The sequence below is a fragment of the Sapajus apella genome, unplaced genomic scaffold (genome assembly GCF_009761245.1).
Source record: "Sapajus apella isolate SASKATOON/1434 unplaced genomic scaffold, GSC_monkey_1.0 scaffold49, whole genome shotgun sequence".
Classification (NCBI taxonomy): domain Eukaryota; kingdom Metazoa; phylum Chordata; class Mammalia; order Primates; family Cebidae; genus Sapajus; species Sapajus apella.
The window spans coordinates 16,087,954-16,104,616 of record NW_022436989.1 but is presented as its reverse complement, the minus strand read 5'-3'; the positions used below and the strand labels follow the sequence as shown (position 1 = coordinate 16,104,616).

At 35.9% G+C, this 16,663-nt stretch overlaps 1 protein-coding gene across 10 annotated transcripts in view; it reads right to left on the bottom strand.

The window, feature by feature from the left end:
* The window catches only part of TTC13 (tetratricopeptide repeat domain 13), a 76,853-nt gene that overhangs the window by 39,603 nt on the left and 20,587 nt on the right, over positions 1-16,663 (bottom strand). For 5 of the 10 annotated variants that reach the window (XM_032242347.1, XM_032242346.1, XM_032242344.1 and 2 more), the window contains exons 3-4: positions 15,211-15,286; positions 11,658-11,728 (exon numbers count right to left, since the gene is read on the bottom strand). In XM_032242347.1, the coding sequence (XP_032098238.1) occupies positions 11,658-11,728; positions 15,211-15,286 (147 nt within the window). Of the gene's footprint in view, positions 1-1,615; positions 1,709-3,186; positions 3,253-11,657; positions 11,729-15,210; positions 15,287-16,663 lie in introns of all 10 variants that reach the window. The other 5 variants (XM_032242341.1, XM_032242340.1, XM_032242343.1 and 2 more) reach the window with 3 other exon arrangements.

Here is a 16,663-nt window from a genome sequence, read left to right as displayed (position 1 = left end):
TCTCATAAAACGACTTCGGACATATATAAATGGTATGTTATAATTTAGCTGGAAAATTCAGTATGTAGTAACATTATTGCCCAATAATGCCAGAAAATGAGAATATTATTAGACATTTTTAAGACAATTAAAAATTATTTTTCTAATTACCAATGCCATTTTGGATAAACAATTAGCTTTTTATTAGATATGCAAATTTTAAAGTCCTTTTATATAATTCTTACCTAAGTATACTTAATTTAATTCATGATTTACCAGATTTTAACATAAACCAGAGTAACAGAGAGGAAAAAGCATCAGTCCCCTCTCCCAGAAGCAACTGATTACCAAATTTGTCACCAAATTAGCCACTAAACACCAACTAAATACCAGCAAGTCTCATGCAGGGATAAACTATAGTCAACCCTTAGGGTTACAATTCAAAATAGATAAGAGGTAAGAGGTAAGAAATTAAATCATTCACTGAGAAAGATTTTATTCAAAAAGCCAAATCCCCAACAAAACATAAAATTCAGTTTAAGAGACTGAACTGTAAGACACAATAATCTTGAGAACAAAAATATCGTAAATATAGTTTTTAAATTCCTACACCCTTAGCACTTCCTTAACTAGTTTTCTCTTTCAAAAGAGAAAATAAAAGTAATTTTTTCTTTAGTTCAACTATGAGATCATATCAGATAATTAAAAGTTGTTTTATTCAGACTAAATACATTAACACATATGAAGCCTAGATCGCTTATTATTTTAAGAATGTAAAATAAACACATTTCACTTAAAAACATTAAACAGAATGCCTTTGTACAGAGTCTCGTCCATGCGCTGTACACTCTCCTCCATCGTGTCCCCACCATACCATGGGATTGGATCAGCCCTAGCTTCACTTCCTCCTATGGCCTCAGCAAACACTCCCGACATTCCCCTTCTCTTCCTAAAGAAGTGCCTCCTCTGTCTACTTGAGCCAGTATTACATGGCATCTTCACCACATTATCTCTCTGTCTCAAGAACTTCAAGTTCCTTTAAGATGTGGCTGCAATCATCCTCACTTGATCTATGTATCTGTGCAGCTAGGTCTATCTCATAGGAATTATATTTAAGTTGTTTGCACACATATTTGACCTATGTATCTATGCAGCTAGGTCTATCTCCTAGGAATTACATTTAGGTGCTTACACACATATTTGATCTATGTGTCTATGCAGCTAGGTCTATCTCACAGGAACTATATTTAAGTGCTTGCACACATACATATCAGCAGAATGAACGCTTCCAAGGGCTGTGAATTCCAGTTTCACCAAACTCCCAGTCTTGCTAAAGTATGTCACATAGACAGTAAATATTATGTGTTATATTTTTCAGTGAATATCTATAGAAGTACTACATGTCATAACCACTATTTTCATACTAAATATTACTCTTCTATGTTAGTTCAGGAATATCACGCAGTCTACAGTTTTCTAGTAATTTCAACCATGTTTAAAGGCATTAAGTACCTACATAGAAAAACATAAGAGTTTTAAGGGAGCATTAAAATTTACAAGTAATAAAATAATAGGAAAAAAAATTGAGATTTGACTAACCCAATAACGACAGAGGGAAAAAGAAAACCACACTCACTTCTGCTCGCTGCTCAAATACCTCTGGACGATCTGGTTCCAAGGTAATTACTCGGCTCAGTTCGAACAGAGCAAGCTCAGCATTCTTAATGTCCTTGAAAAGGCATTAGCTTAGTATGAGACATACTGTTACTCAAAACCAGGCTGAAAAGATTTTCTGAGAAAACTAGTAATTTAGTAATGATATAACCAATTGTTTAGAAATAAATATGAACTTCACTTCTATGAAAGAGATGTGCCATGTCAAATCAGTCATGATATTACAATTATTTAACTCACTCAAGTCTACCTACTTACTCAACAATAACACGTTAGACCCGGCTACCTATCACAAGTTCCACAGATGGCAGGATATTATCTACACTTAATCTGCTTAAACATGGAATCAACGAATCTCAATGGATGAGTACATGGATACCAGCACGTGAAATGATGCTGACTGGTGGCAATGGGGGAACAGAAATGGATCAAGTCAGTGTCTAATAAAAACATAAGCCTATAAATCTATATCTTAAGAAGCTTAGGTAAGTTCTCTTTAACATTTGCATGTTACTTTTACATTAAAAATGCATGTGTAACTTTTTACTAAATATACAAGCAAATTTAATATCAAGAACTATAATTTTAAAAGCAGAGAATTAGGAAGAGGCAGCTCTGAACTTTGCTAGCACAACTTCAACCTGGTCATTCACTGATGCTCTGAGTGCAATGTCATTTCCTTCCTACCCATTTCCATCATTCCCAATTCCGAATTCATTCTCAGTCCTCTATGCCTCAGAAGTATATAAACAGACAAAGATCTCCAATAGGCCAGCACAAGGTTAGTACAATATTAATTTTAATATTTTATAAATTGTAATAAAAAGGTTAAACATTTTAAATATTTTTAATGTAAAAGTTGCAAAAGTGGTATTTCTTTCTCAAAGCACAATTTCACACAAATATTTTTAGTATACAGTAAGACAATAGAAAAAGTTTGCATATAATCTCCTAGACTAGGAAAGCTGAACTTACACCATTTTGTGATTTACTACATAATTTCAGCAGTCTTCATTTTTATATTGTGGTACCTTTTTTCACGTAAAACATGATTATTATAGTCCTCCTCCAGCCTTTCTCAGAGAAATTAAGGGGAATAATTTGATTATAGCTACAAAGATATTACACCTATCTGCAAAAAGTATAAAATATAACAAAAATAAATGTTACACGCCTAAAGAAACCTTTTGTTCTTTCATCAAGCTTTAATAATTGTGAAGGGAACTCAAATTCTAAGTCCTACTGCACTATTGATACCCAGTCTACACTTCGACCATTAAATGTCTCTTAGGAATACAATCAGGGTCTCATGCTTTTCTTAGTCTACATCCAGTTCATCAAAGTTGACCCCAGATCTGGGTGGAAATCCCCAGTCCACCACTTACTAGCTGCCATTTTCTCATCTGTGAACTGGAACCATAGATACCACTCCATGTCCCATCAAGGGTCAATGAACAGTAGCAGTGCTAGCAAAACCCTGGTCTGTGTCAGGTCATGTAGGCGCTATGGCAATCATAACTATTACATACTCACATGTAGTCCCTTCTTTCCATAGGCTATCCCTCGGCCATAAATTGCACTAACCAGATCAGGCTCCTCCTAGTCAGACCAAAACAGAAACACGTCAAAAACCATAAACAAAACAAAACAAAACAAAAAATCAGTTTCTGCTTAAAGCACATTAATGCCACAAGTGACAGCTCTACTTCTTTATGCTACAACCACTCATAAGTCAATACGCAGTCTCCAACCTGAAACGTCTATGTTCTTAAAGCTAATTTGAATGAAATGTGATAAAAGTTTCATGTTGAAAAAAAATAATAAAGAGAGGAGAAGGGAACCAATATTACTGAGCAACATGCCAGTTTCTTTCAAAGAGTCATCTTATTTAAAATGCAATCCTCTCAACAACTCTGGCAGCATCAGCAATCATGTCTTACAGAGGAGAAGACAGAGGCTCAGAGGGGTAAAGAGATGTGAGCAAAGGACTGGGTAATGCCTTTAACGCGTGTGTTTCCTCTCACATATCCATGAAATAACATGAAAAGGAAAGAATCACTCAGTGCCAACACAATGGACTAGAAATGAGTCTGCACTGAAATCTGTTGGAGATGAATACAACCCTGCATACTAATGGGTTAAAATAAAAAACAGACCCTTTTTGCAACCTGTTCTCATGCTCTCTCCTGCTATCCTGCAATCCAAATGGGGTGGAGGAAACACCTATTGGGACCAACGACAAAACATCTGTTGACCCTGGCCATTGAGTCCTTACACCCAGGTTAGTTGGTAAGTGAATGAAATGACTCTCATCTACATTTAGCCTCTACAATTTTTACTTCTTTGAATGGTTCACTATATGGTTAAAAAAGAAGAAACAGCTGCCTCTGGCTATAAGGTCCTGGGTGGAAGTCTTGCACTGCTAAGGTATTTAACAGAACAGCACTAGATTCTCCAGAAAAAGTCTCTGCAAAAACCTGATAAAGTTACAATTCTGAGCTAGGGTATCTGCCAGACATTGTTCAGTTTCAATTCTGAGCTAGGGTATCTGCCAGTATTGTAGAAAATGAACGCAACTACTTCAATGATGAGTAAATGGCAAAAAATAAAGGAGAAGATAACATGTATTTAAATTTTCTTAAAGGCTACTCAAATGGAATGAGATGCATCTATACTCAGTGGTAAACTGGCACATCACTGGCCACAACCCAGACAGCAGATTGGACTACATGGTATATGAAAAATTGCAAAAATTCAACTAAACAATTTGAGGTTTCTAGCTTCTCTTAGAACATCAAAAGATCCAACAAATACAGGCCCACATGTTGGCATTCTCACACAGCAATAAATAAGTGACCAGAGCTAAGCACTAGCTTTCTCTTGATGAGAGGTACATGCTCATCAGTTCACCACAGGGCCTACCCATCACTACCACACTGCACCAACTCTCATTGCTCACGTTACCTCCCTGGCCCCTACAAATTTCTGGATTTATGATTTATAACTTATATATAACTGGCATAGAGGTGCTCATGCTATTTGCTGAGAGGGGAAAAAAGTACACATTATAGATCTACAGAAGGATGGGAGTTACATTTCATAAATCATATGTGATTGTGTGAACCATTATGTGCACAGAAAGAAACTCTCCAAAATACTACCAGGAATTTCCTCTGGGGAGTGAGATTACTAGATATAGTCCCATTATACTTAATACATTGTTATATTTCTGTTAATTGTTTAAAACAGACATGTTCATTTATAATCGGAAAAAAATGTTTAAATTATACACGTTTCACTGCAAAAATTTAGAAAATGAAGAAAAGCAACGAGCAGAAAGTAAAGGGTGCCCTATAATCCTCCCCCCAGAGACAAGCACTTTTAAACATTTAAGTATTCTTCCCGGCTTAAAGGAAGGCAGAACAAGTGGTTTGGATGAAAAAAGAATACAGGTATAAGGGGGAAAAGGGAAGCAGGAAAAAAGGGAACCTCCTGAGGAATTAAAAGTAAGACTGGCTTCATGTTTTTCCATGGCAAAAAAAGCCAGAAGACAGAACAGTCAACAGTTGAACAGAACCCTGGCCAGGCTGGGGTGGAAGGCGGTGAGCCCAGCAAGCTCATCCTCTAGAGCAGGGGTGTCCAATCTCTTGGCTTCCCTGGACCACACTGGAAGAAGAATTGTCTTGGGCCATATATAAAATACCTTAATACTAATGATAGCTAATGAACTAAAAAAATAATAAATCTCATAATATTTTAAGAAAGTTTACAAATCTGTGTTGGGCCACAACCAAAGCCATCCTGGGCTGCATGGAGCCTGTGGGTTAGACAAGCTTGCCTTAGGATAACATATGTCTGCAGGAAGAACCAAACCTATGCTCAGATTTGTTACAGTTCAAAATATATTATCCAAACCCCTTTTCTCCTAACTGAGAAAAAAGTTTACTCTAGATGACCAAGAGGTGAATCAGAAAAAGGTGTCAGTAAACAGTTATTCTACTAACATGAATGGCATCCCTGCACACCCGTGGCCGGGGCTGGTGCTCTGACATCTTCCTGCCCTCCAGCTCACACACTCCTCATCAAATCCTGGCCCTCTCATCTTCTGAACAGATCGGGGTCCTCCCGCCCACTCTATCAGCCACTGCCCTGTTCTAAGCCTTCCACTCTCATCTAGGATACTGTGATCACCTTACCTGAGATTCTCCACAGACACACACCAAGAGTTATCTTTCTAACACTAAAGTCTCATCACATCACTTCCCTAACTGAAATTATTCAGTGACTCCCCAACACCTAATACAGTGACATTCAAATTTTTTTAACTCCAAACCACTGAAATACTTTTTATATTACAACCCAGTACATACATATACATGTGTACAACATACACACACACGTATCAAAACAGTTTCACTAGCTTATACCTAGGACTTACTATACACAGTAGAATCTGATATTTTCATATTTCACTTTTTTATATATATATTTTATGGTGTTTTAGGCTTTGGGGTTATATTTCACTTTTAAAAAAATAGTGCTAATCTTGACTTGCCAATTAATTTCAGGACCCATTAAAGCGTAGCAACACACAATACAAAAAAAAAAAAAAAAAGGTAACATCTAAATGGTTTTGCAGAAAACATTAGTCATTTTCCTGCCTTATTGTTCAGCCTCATCTCCTTCCTCTTTTTTTTTCTTTTTGTAAAGACAGGGTCTCACTCTGTCACACAGGCTGGAGTGCAGTGGTGCAAGCCTAGCTCACTACAGCCTTAAACTCCTGGGCTCAAGCAATGCTTCCACCTCAGCCTTTCAGGTAGCTGGGCTATAGGAGTGCACCATCACATCAGGCCAATTTAAATTTTCTTTTTGTAGAGATGGGGGTCTCACTTTGTTGCCCAGGCTGGTCTCAAACTCCTGGGCTCAAGTGATCCTCCTGCTTCAACCTTCCAAAGTGCTGGGTTTACCAGCAATTTTAAATACGTTCCTTCTCCTTTATTCCCACTGTATGTTGTATGGATGTTGGCTGTTCATTCCACAATTATTTACTCAGGGCCTACTGTTAGCTGTATCAGGTTCCACATGCTAGGAATACCATACAAAGCCATGCTATTCCTGCCATGGACTACGAATAGCAAGCAAAAATCAACACAGAAGACAAGAGATTCATCTGTCAGATCAAAGTCAGCCCTGCTAACCATGTTCTTCCCAAAGGGGAAGCAAGCAGGACAACATGGCTAATAGTAGTAGGGTATAGTCCATGGGAAACAAGAGCCCGATCCAGGGTAACAGGAAGGCAAAGCTCTATGACAGATGTGCCACGGTGAATAATGTATGGTGGGCCTCCAGCTCTTGTGGCTGGAACATTTTGGTAGCAATAAAAATTTTAAGTTTAAAAAACAACCCGGCCATTCAAAAGTTTGCAACAGCTGAAATATCCGAACACTGACAACTTCCTAAAGGCAGCCATCATGATCTGGACTGTAGGACTGGATGTATGCCTCACACAGAGCCCCTTGCACAGGCCTCCCTCCAAGTCACCCCATGGTCTCATCATTACTACAGCACTGACTTGGTTACTGTGCTCATCTGTAATGTATTTAGGTTTCCTCTATCCAATTTTTCTTTCTTTTCAGAATGTTTTCCTAGCAGTCAGGAAGGACATGTAATTATTGTGGCTGTTATATCTACAGTCTAGTATTAAGCATTCCTAAATTTAAATAACAGATTTTATTACTTTTAAAAGTTGATGCAACTTTATTTAATTATTATTTTATCTATCATTAGCTAAAAATCCAAAAACTTATCTTTATGGAATGCCATAATAAATTATTGGGTTTTTTCCCCCAAATAAAAATCAATGTTTATTCCTAAAAACAAATTGGGCTCTGAAGAGCAATTTTTCAAAATATTTTTATAGTATTTATACTTTATAAAGTTTTCAGAAACTTTTTTTAAAGTTTCATTAAGAAGTTTCTATACTCTTAAAAAGAGTGAAATGAAAAAGATTACTTCAATCTTCCAATTTTACTCTATGCCACTGCAAAATCATGGTATAATAAGACAGTTGTCTAGAAGGTGTTGTGTTTACTTAGATGTCTCAATTTTCAAAAGAAAAAAAGGTCTAATATATCATCCTCATTTTATTAGTTATACAGTGATTTTAAATTTTACAGTATTTAGTGTATTTACCCCTACAAGGCTGGCTTTTTAAATTAAAACTGGAAACTCACTGGATCTAAAAACAAACAAGTCAAAACAGTCAGTACATAAGCAATGTAATGAGGATTAGATTTTACCTGAGTGACAGACACACATATTTGCATAAAGGATGTTATTAAAAATTCTATGCAGAGGAATGTTTTCAATTTTGTGTGCTAGTGTTAAATAGGAAATAATGTTCTTTTACAAATTTAGCTCCACTGGAATCAGATCAAAATCAGATGAGCTCAAGGTCACATAATGAACAGCAAAGGCCAAATTGCCTCATAAAATTGCTGAAGTATTTATGTTATACCCAGCCCTGCATGGGGACCAAAAAAGCACAGAAATTAGGAAAAGTTCTACTTTTCAATCCAAGAACACTATTATGGATGCACTGACACACGTGGAAGTGACTTCAGGGCACTGGCATAGAGACAACACTAACTCATAAACTTTAAAAATCAAGAGTTTCTAATGCAGACTGACATCTATTAAATCCTGTCATTGTGCTCAGTTAGAAACCTTGATACTTCCATAAAGGAAAATCAAACCACTGGGAATAAACATTCCAATAAACACTTTGAAACACCAAGGATTATGGAACTATTTCCCAGGTATGTAATCTGATGGTGAAACCAAGACAACAGGAAAGGTGTAAGAGTTTTACATCAAAAAGTCATTCTGGAGTTAAAGGATCCCTTATATGTAGATCTGAAATTCATATTAAATGATCTTATCAAAATAGTGATTCTAATAAAATCCAAGCCCCCAAGACCCCATTTGTTGTTTGCTTCTATGAACGGAATCAGATTCCATGCTCCGTTGCTTCATACTGGAGCTCACGAGCTGTCTTTAAAAAAAAAATTTGCCAAGAGTTAATGAACTCAAGAAAACTAAAAAATCTGTGCATGAATAGCTACCACTTTAAAGATTTGTTAAAGGACATTTACTGGTTTAAAAACACTGCAATTTTGCATATCTGGAAGGCCCTGCAAGGAACAGGTAAAAATATATTAGCATATACAAAGAAAAATGCTTCTCAAGTGATATGTAGTTCGATATAAGCTGAAGAATGAAAAACAGTAGAGCAACATCTATGTATGCTAGAAGAAAAGCTTCATCACTATTCTGAAATACTGGATATGAAAAAGTATTATTGAGATAAAAATGTATTTCATTACTGCAAGAAATATTATCACTACACTTGCCAACAGAAGAAAAAACAAACAAAACAAAAAAGAAAAGAGCAATGATTTAGAGAATAATCATACATGTAATATATAAAGAGAATGATTTATGCAAATTATGATTTATGATGAAAAAAGGAATTTTAATCAATTGGAGAAAAAGCAATAACTATTCTTTGGACATTTGTTCCCACCTACTTTTACAGTGTCTTGATGACACTGGCTATCAAGAGTTTGATAAAATCAACAGAAAAGTCAGACAGAGACTATGTGCATCAACTTCAAACATAAACTCTAATACAGAAAAGTTTTGTCCAGAAAAGTAGGGCCAAGTTTCTTATTAAAATTTTTGAAAGTAATTTTAGCATTTAACATCGAATCTTCATATTTTCTTCCTTTTTTTTCAGATACAGGTTCTTGCTCTCTGGCTGGAGTGTAGAATCTTTGGATTTTCTATTTCTTATCAGTCATATAATACAAGGAAAATCAAACAGATTTTCACACAGCTTTATCTGGATGGCTCCAAAGCTATTCTTGCTTACCCACGTGCCATGCAAATATTATTTCCACATGTGTCATGATGTGGAAAAAGCGGGAAAGCATCAAGATAAAGGGTAAAGAGAGAGAAATCACCGAGGAAAGCACCAGCAGGAAAGTCAAGGGCATTTTTGCTGCTATAGAAAAATATGTTATAAATGACCACCCAGTTAGTTCGTCTGCGTTTGAACTTTCCACTGCATTCATCCCTGCCCCATCAATAGTCTGAACTGCCAGCAAAACAGTCTAACATAATCCACACATTCTCAAAAAGAGATTTCCCAGCTGAAAGTAACTCACTGTATCACAGATCGATGAAAATGCAATATGACATTTCAAAACATTATTATCTTCTTTGCACAAAGAGAAAAATGCTAATATACTTTCTGAACACAATTGCATGAGAAATATCTACAACTATAAACAGACAAAACAAAGGCATATCATAGAGCCATTAAAATCACAAGACTAGAAAAATACTGAAAAACATTTACAGTATAGAATTAAGTGAAAAAGTAATATAAAACAGTACACATATCAGATTATAAAATAAATGCATACTTTGAAAAGGTATGAATAAAAAATTTAAACAATGTTAAAGTGGCAGAATTGGAAAATTTTTTATTATTGAAAATATTTTAACAGTGTTATATTGTCTTCAACCACAATGGTAATAATATTTTCAAAAAGTTGAATAAAATGACAATACATCTACAAACTCCTTCTATTTCTGCTGGATTCTATGCTCCACCCTGGTTGCCTTAAATTAACTGATATTTGCTCCTATAAATGTATCAAAACGTCCCTTTCAAACCAGGGTCAAGTGTTAACTGTGTAAAAGTGCTTGCTTACCTTTTATAACATTCCCAACCCTTAACAGAAAGGTAATTTTTAAAACTATTTATAGTCTACCCTTTGTACTTTAAATTCCACTGAACAATAGTATTCCACATGACCACCCAAATATAGTGCTGCTTGGATCCAAAGACCTCAAAGTAATAACAAAAAATATCTCATCAATTGTTTGAGAATCAAGATATTATCAATGTAATTAACCTTATTTTTAAAGAGAAAACAAAGCAAACTAAAATTTCAAAATTAATCATTTAAATTAAGTCTGCCTGCTAGATTGTAAGGCATTTGTTGGCACTTGCTATGATTAGCACAGATGAATATACACAAGAATGGTACTCTGACTAGCCAAAATTTACTAAGCACTTACTATGTGCCAGGCACTGGGTAGTAATTACTTTAACAGGATATTTCATTTAAACCAAAAAAGAATTTTTTTGGCGGTAGTTACTATTATCTCCATAACTCAGGAGGTTAAACAACTTTGTAGCAAGAAGCAGAGTGGATTGGAATTAAGGCATCTCTAGCTCTAAAATCCATTATCTTCTTCACTGTACTTTACTGGAAAGACACATCAACAATCACTAAATGGTTAGGCACCAACAGTGCATACAGTTAAATAATGATACAAGATATAAGGCCGATGCTGCTGGGCAGCAACTCTTATACACGCAGTGCTTGCATGCTTTATCTTAACCAGACTTTAGCGCAGCCACCAATCAGTAAAGACCCAATACTTCATTAAGGAGTCTCATAATTATACTTAAGGTGAAAAACATACCTATGAGTAGAAATTAAGTTAATCATGAAGATCAACTCCTGTGTGAAAATAAGTTGGAATTTCAAGAATTTCCAGTGTCTATATCTCGTGGGAGATACTGTGGTAGAGAGGAAAGTAAACTGAAGCTAATGTGTTTTTAAAGCTTGCATTTGAATCCCATCTCTGCAACTTGATGGTCGGGAGACTATGAGCAAACTGCTTGAGCTGATTAGATTCCCTTTTTCTCATTTAAAATGAGGTTTTATTTAAAATCTTTCATTTAAAAGATTAAATGAAAGCATGTCACAAGGCCTGGCACCAGGAAAGTGCTCAGTCATACCAATTTCTTTTGTTTTCTTGTATAATTTAAAAACATGTTTCATTACAGCACTTCAGCTATGCATTAGTCCATATTTTTATCATAACTTTAAACTTGAAATTATATAAATAAGAAGAAAAATTACCTGAAGCATTGTTGAAAAATGCCGTATTGCTTCATCATAGAGACCACTGCCAATCAAGACATAAGCAATAGCTATAAAACAAAATACAAAAATATTAAAGGAAAAAAATAAAGTAACTCAAACTAGAATCAATAACTAAATTCTTCGGTAAATCTCCAAAGGCAGCTCCAAGCACTGAAAGCAGTTAAAGAAAGCCTAGAAGTTAATAAGGTGCCATTGAATTCTTCTACTTTCATCACTCCGCACTTGCTAATCAGCCTTCCAATTCCATCTAGATTTAAATTGTTAAAGTCATCTATGAAATATCTGCCTACAGGAGATACTTATCTTTTTCTAAGCCCATCATTCATTTTCAAATCCCAAATAACCTTTGTGATGTCTCCTAGCTATCAAAAAAGCTAGTAATAAACCTAAATAATGTCCATCTAACATGGCAATGTGATTTTTACTGTGAATGTTATGAGAAATACCCAAATAGCATCACAAATATCAATTCCTGAGAGTGCTGAATTTTTTGCCAATTATCTAATAAGAACAAAAACAGGGACTCAAATTTGGTAACATAATGCTTAACTGTGGATAATGCACACCATTATAATGCAATGACAGTCTTTCTTCCCTTCAAAATATAGTCATATGCTACTCAAAATATATACTAAAGAATCATCTTTTATCACATTGTTTAGGAAAGTGGTATTTAGAAAACAGAGCCAGGACAATCTCTGAAAACACAGCAATATTCTGACTAAATTCTGCCACCCATCCAAAAAACAATATTTGAATCTTCTAGATTATATTAGCATCTACAATATTTGCCCTGACTGCTTAACCCTTAGCCCCCCTCCAAAAAAATCCCTGAAAAACATTTAATTCCTCAATCAATATAACTATTTTGATGACATTTCTTTGCAAAAAAAGCTTTCCTGTAAAATTTTACCTTTTAGGACCTAATAGGTGTTCAAGAAGATGGGCAATGAAAACTTTCACTGTCATTAAAGCTTCTATTTCCTGACAGTTAAAAATAGTAAAAACATTAAACAAAGCAGAAACAGAAATGAAATGTAGAAAGAGTTGAAAATATATTCATAAATCAATAGAGTAAAAATGAAGTTCAAATTGAGCACCACAATAATACAAGCACTTCTGGGGGCGTTCTTCAAAATAAAAAGAGAGCCCTTTTGCCCTACTTTTTTTGAAAAGATCAGTTAAGCCAAAATTCATGTTCAGAATGCTGACAATGGATACCATTCAGATAGCTAACCTCCAGGTAACCAGAGGATGCCTTCAGTTTTGGGGGTGGAAGGACGGGCAGTAATAGTAGTAAAAACAGTAGCAAGAATCATAGTAGCTACAGGCATTGTGTTCTTAATACAGTATGTGCCAGGCATAGTAATATCCTTTACCAGTATTAACTCATTTGCTCCTCCACTGCAATGAGGAAGGTACAATTATTAACCCATAAAGTAGTTAAATAAGCTGTCCAAGGACCACAGGCAGTGAGTCAGAGGAAAGCAGCAAGCTGCTTGGCTCCAGAGCCTAACCTCTCAGCCCGTGCCGTACGCTGAAACAAATCAAGGCTGCTCCCAAACCACTGTGCGCTGGAGGGATGGCCAAGTGGTTGAAATTCCTTAATGGTCAGATGAACATGGATAAAAACATACACTTGTACTTTTTTGAATACAAGAAGATGACGATAGATCAGAAAACCAAGATCTGGGCTTGGATTCTGGCTCTGCCACTCACCAGCCACATGACCACGGGGAGCTCATTCACTTCTCATAACTGTCTGGGTCTTGCTTAATAAGCCTGTAGAAGATTTTCTTAAAGACTCCTTTCAAATCTAAATTTTTATTTCCTATCTATCATCCCATAATGAGTAATATCTATTGAATGAACAAATCAATCAATGAGCCAGCCATAAAAACAAGTATGATTTTCAGAAATAAATTTTGTAGTTTAGAACATATTTAGATGGCTATCCACATCTAAGCAATTGAATTCCACTCAAAATCAAATGCAGTTTTCAAATATCTCCACCTAAAACTCAACATTTTGTGAACAAAACCCAGAAATATGTATTAATAAAAGAATAATCATAATACAAATCTTGTACAAATACAAATAACAATTAGGATCTAAATTTTGTTATAGGAGTCTAAAGACATAAAGGAAAAGCTGCTATAACTGGACTTTCTCAGAAATCTCTACTTACCAGCAATCCCACATCTCCGAGCAATGTATATGTTCACAGATATCATTTTTTCAAGAAAAAATACTGGGTACAAAAGATCACAGGCCAGCTCAGGGCCTATGCTACCCCAGGGTCTACTAGAATTATTCTTGGAGAACAGAACACACCTAGCACATATCAAGCCCTGAATTCATTGTTTTAATAAATAAACACTACGCTAAGTGGAATCCAAGGACTTCAGAAAAGACCAGATCTGATGCCTTGAAGGACAATCCTCAAAGCCTCCTCAAAGAAAATCACCATAAAGTGATTCACATTTCCAAAATAGTCAGCACTCTGGGAGGCCAAGGTGGGAGGGTCCCTGGAGCCCAAGAGTTTGATACCAGCTGGGCAATATGGTGAGTCCTGGACTCTATAAAAAATTTTTAAAAATTAGCCAGGCATAGTGGCATGTACCTATAATCCACCTACTCAGGAGTCTGAGGTGAGAAGATATTCCAACCCAGCTCAAGGCTGCAGTGAGCTATAATTGCATCACTGCACTCCAGCCTGGGCCACAGAGCAAGACTCCACACTAACAGGAAAGAAGCCAATATAAAGAGCACTTAGTCTTAATATCAAACATGTATGGCCATGGTAAGGATAAAATAATTATGCATAAATTAGATAGAAAAGAATTCCTGCAGGTACTTTGGGTGACATGTGAGAACGTGCTTCAATAGTCTGTCTGGTTGCACTGCTCAGCCCTGTATTCAATTTATCTCCACTTCTTCACATGTAAGCTCACTAGACAGTAAGGGAAATACACCCAGTGCACATCTGACACTGATAAAACCAGCCTGTTTTAAAACATGCAATGAACATACCAAACTATGTGACTCATGCTGATATGAATGAATTCAATTTTTCTACACTCACATTCTTAGACCCAAAAATAACTGACTAGCATTATGAGTAAAATAGCTTAAACATAGCTATTTCACTACATAGAAAAGCAGGTAGTTTGAGATTCTATTCTGCTTTCACTTCTTCATTGCTCACTTCATTGCTCATCTGATGACAGCACACAAATAGCCTATTACTGAATAGGAACAGCTCATAAGAGCTCATTACCATAATTATTAATTTCAATAGAAATGGAGAGCTGGAACAGATTATTCCATCCAAACCTTTTTTTTTTTTTTTGGACATATAATAAATGGAACTTCACAAGGCTGAATGTTCTATGCAAGATCAAGCAGCTCAAATTGGCAGAGCCAGTCTCTGTGTTCATTATACCTAACCATCCTGCCTTCCTGTTAACGCGTCTCACCAAAAAATGGAGGCAAATATTACAGAAATATTCCCAGATTCGAGTCTTACCTAACTCTTCATTTGTGCTGTCATTATCAGTGGCAAACGGGAATCTCTTTTGTTCTGCAATAGACTTGGCCTGGCTCTGAGGGGGGAAAAACATATATATTTTAGCTTATCACAAATAAAGAAAAACTTGTATTAAAAGCTGTATTTTAAAAAATTAAGGCTACATTTGATTTAAATGGAAACAAGAAAATCCCACTATTGTGGGAATGTTTTATACTTTGTCTTTCAGTAGAATCTTGATGATGAGAGAGAAACTCTTATTAGCCCTTTCTAGTTTTGCTATGCAGTTGAGACCTTCCACATATGGGAACCTGGTAAAGCTTCAAGACGTGGCAGATTTAACAATATGTAAGGGTGTTACTGATGGTATATAGCTGGGTGTGACTAGAACATGAGTCCTTCCTCTTTATTGAATGTTTACAGAAAAGTTCACAGATGCAAAAGATTTTTCTCCTTTAATAAATTGCTTAGATAGGCGGGGCATGGTGGCTCATGGCTATAATCCCAGCACTTTGGGAGGCCAAAGCAGGAAGACTGCTTGAACTTCGGAGTTTTGAGATCAGCCTGCTCAACACGGTGAGATCTTGTCTCTACTAAAGTTCAAAAAAAATTAGCTCAGCATGGTGGTGCACACCAATAGCCCCAGCTACTCGGGGGAACTGAGGCAGGAGGATGGCTTGAGCCCAGGAGGTCGAGGTTGCAGGGAGCCCTGACTGTATGACTGTATCCCCAGCCTGGGCAAAAGAGTGAGACCCTGTCTCAAAAATGAATAAACAAATAATAAATTGCTTAGATAGCTTGACTGTGGCAATCATTTCACAATGTATATGTATATAAAATCATCACACCATACACTGTAAATATATAATTTGTCAATTACACCTCAGTGAAGCTGGGGAAAAAACAAGTAAATTGCTTGGAGCCAAGAAAAAGAGTCTACAAATATTGCTTTATTTAATATTTGAGGAGAGTCTACCATTTGCCAAGCCTTTCTGCAAAAAGATATGGGGAAGAGGATAGAAATAAAATTCCACAAAGAGAAGAAATCATTACTATGCAACCCCAACAGTACACTGAAGAATGTATTTGATTTTAACTTGTTTGTATTCATTAGAAAGAGGGCAGGAGAAGTATAGTACGAACAAATAAATTCTTGATGAAAAAGAATCTCTCCCATTTCTAATACTATCTAAGTTTGAACATACAGCTCAACATCACTAGTAGAGTAATTTCAATCCAATTTTCTCATCCCTGCTTACATTTTAGTTCTTAAAAGCTGTATTGCCTGATACCGCTAATTAAAGGGAGATTATGTTGACTCTTGCTATTCCTTCATACTATGTGTACAATCACACTTTTATGTTTAATTGCATAATTATTTGGTTGGTGACTTTAGAAGTCATGGTGCAGAGACCAACACTATCTTGCTTACTGCTCTATTCCTAATACTCAC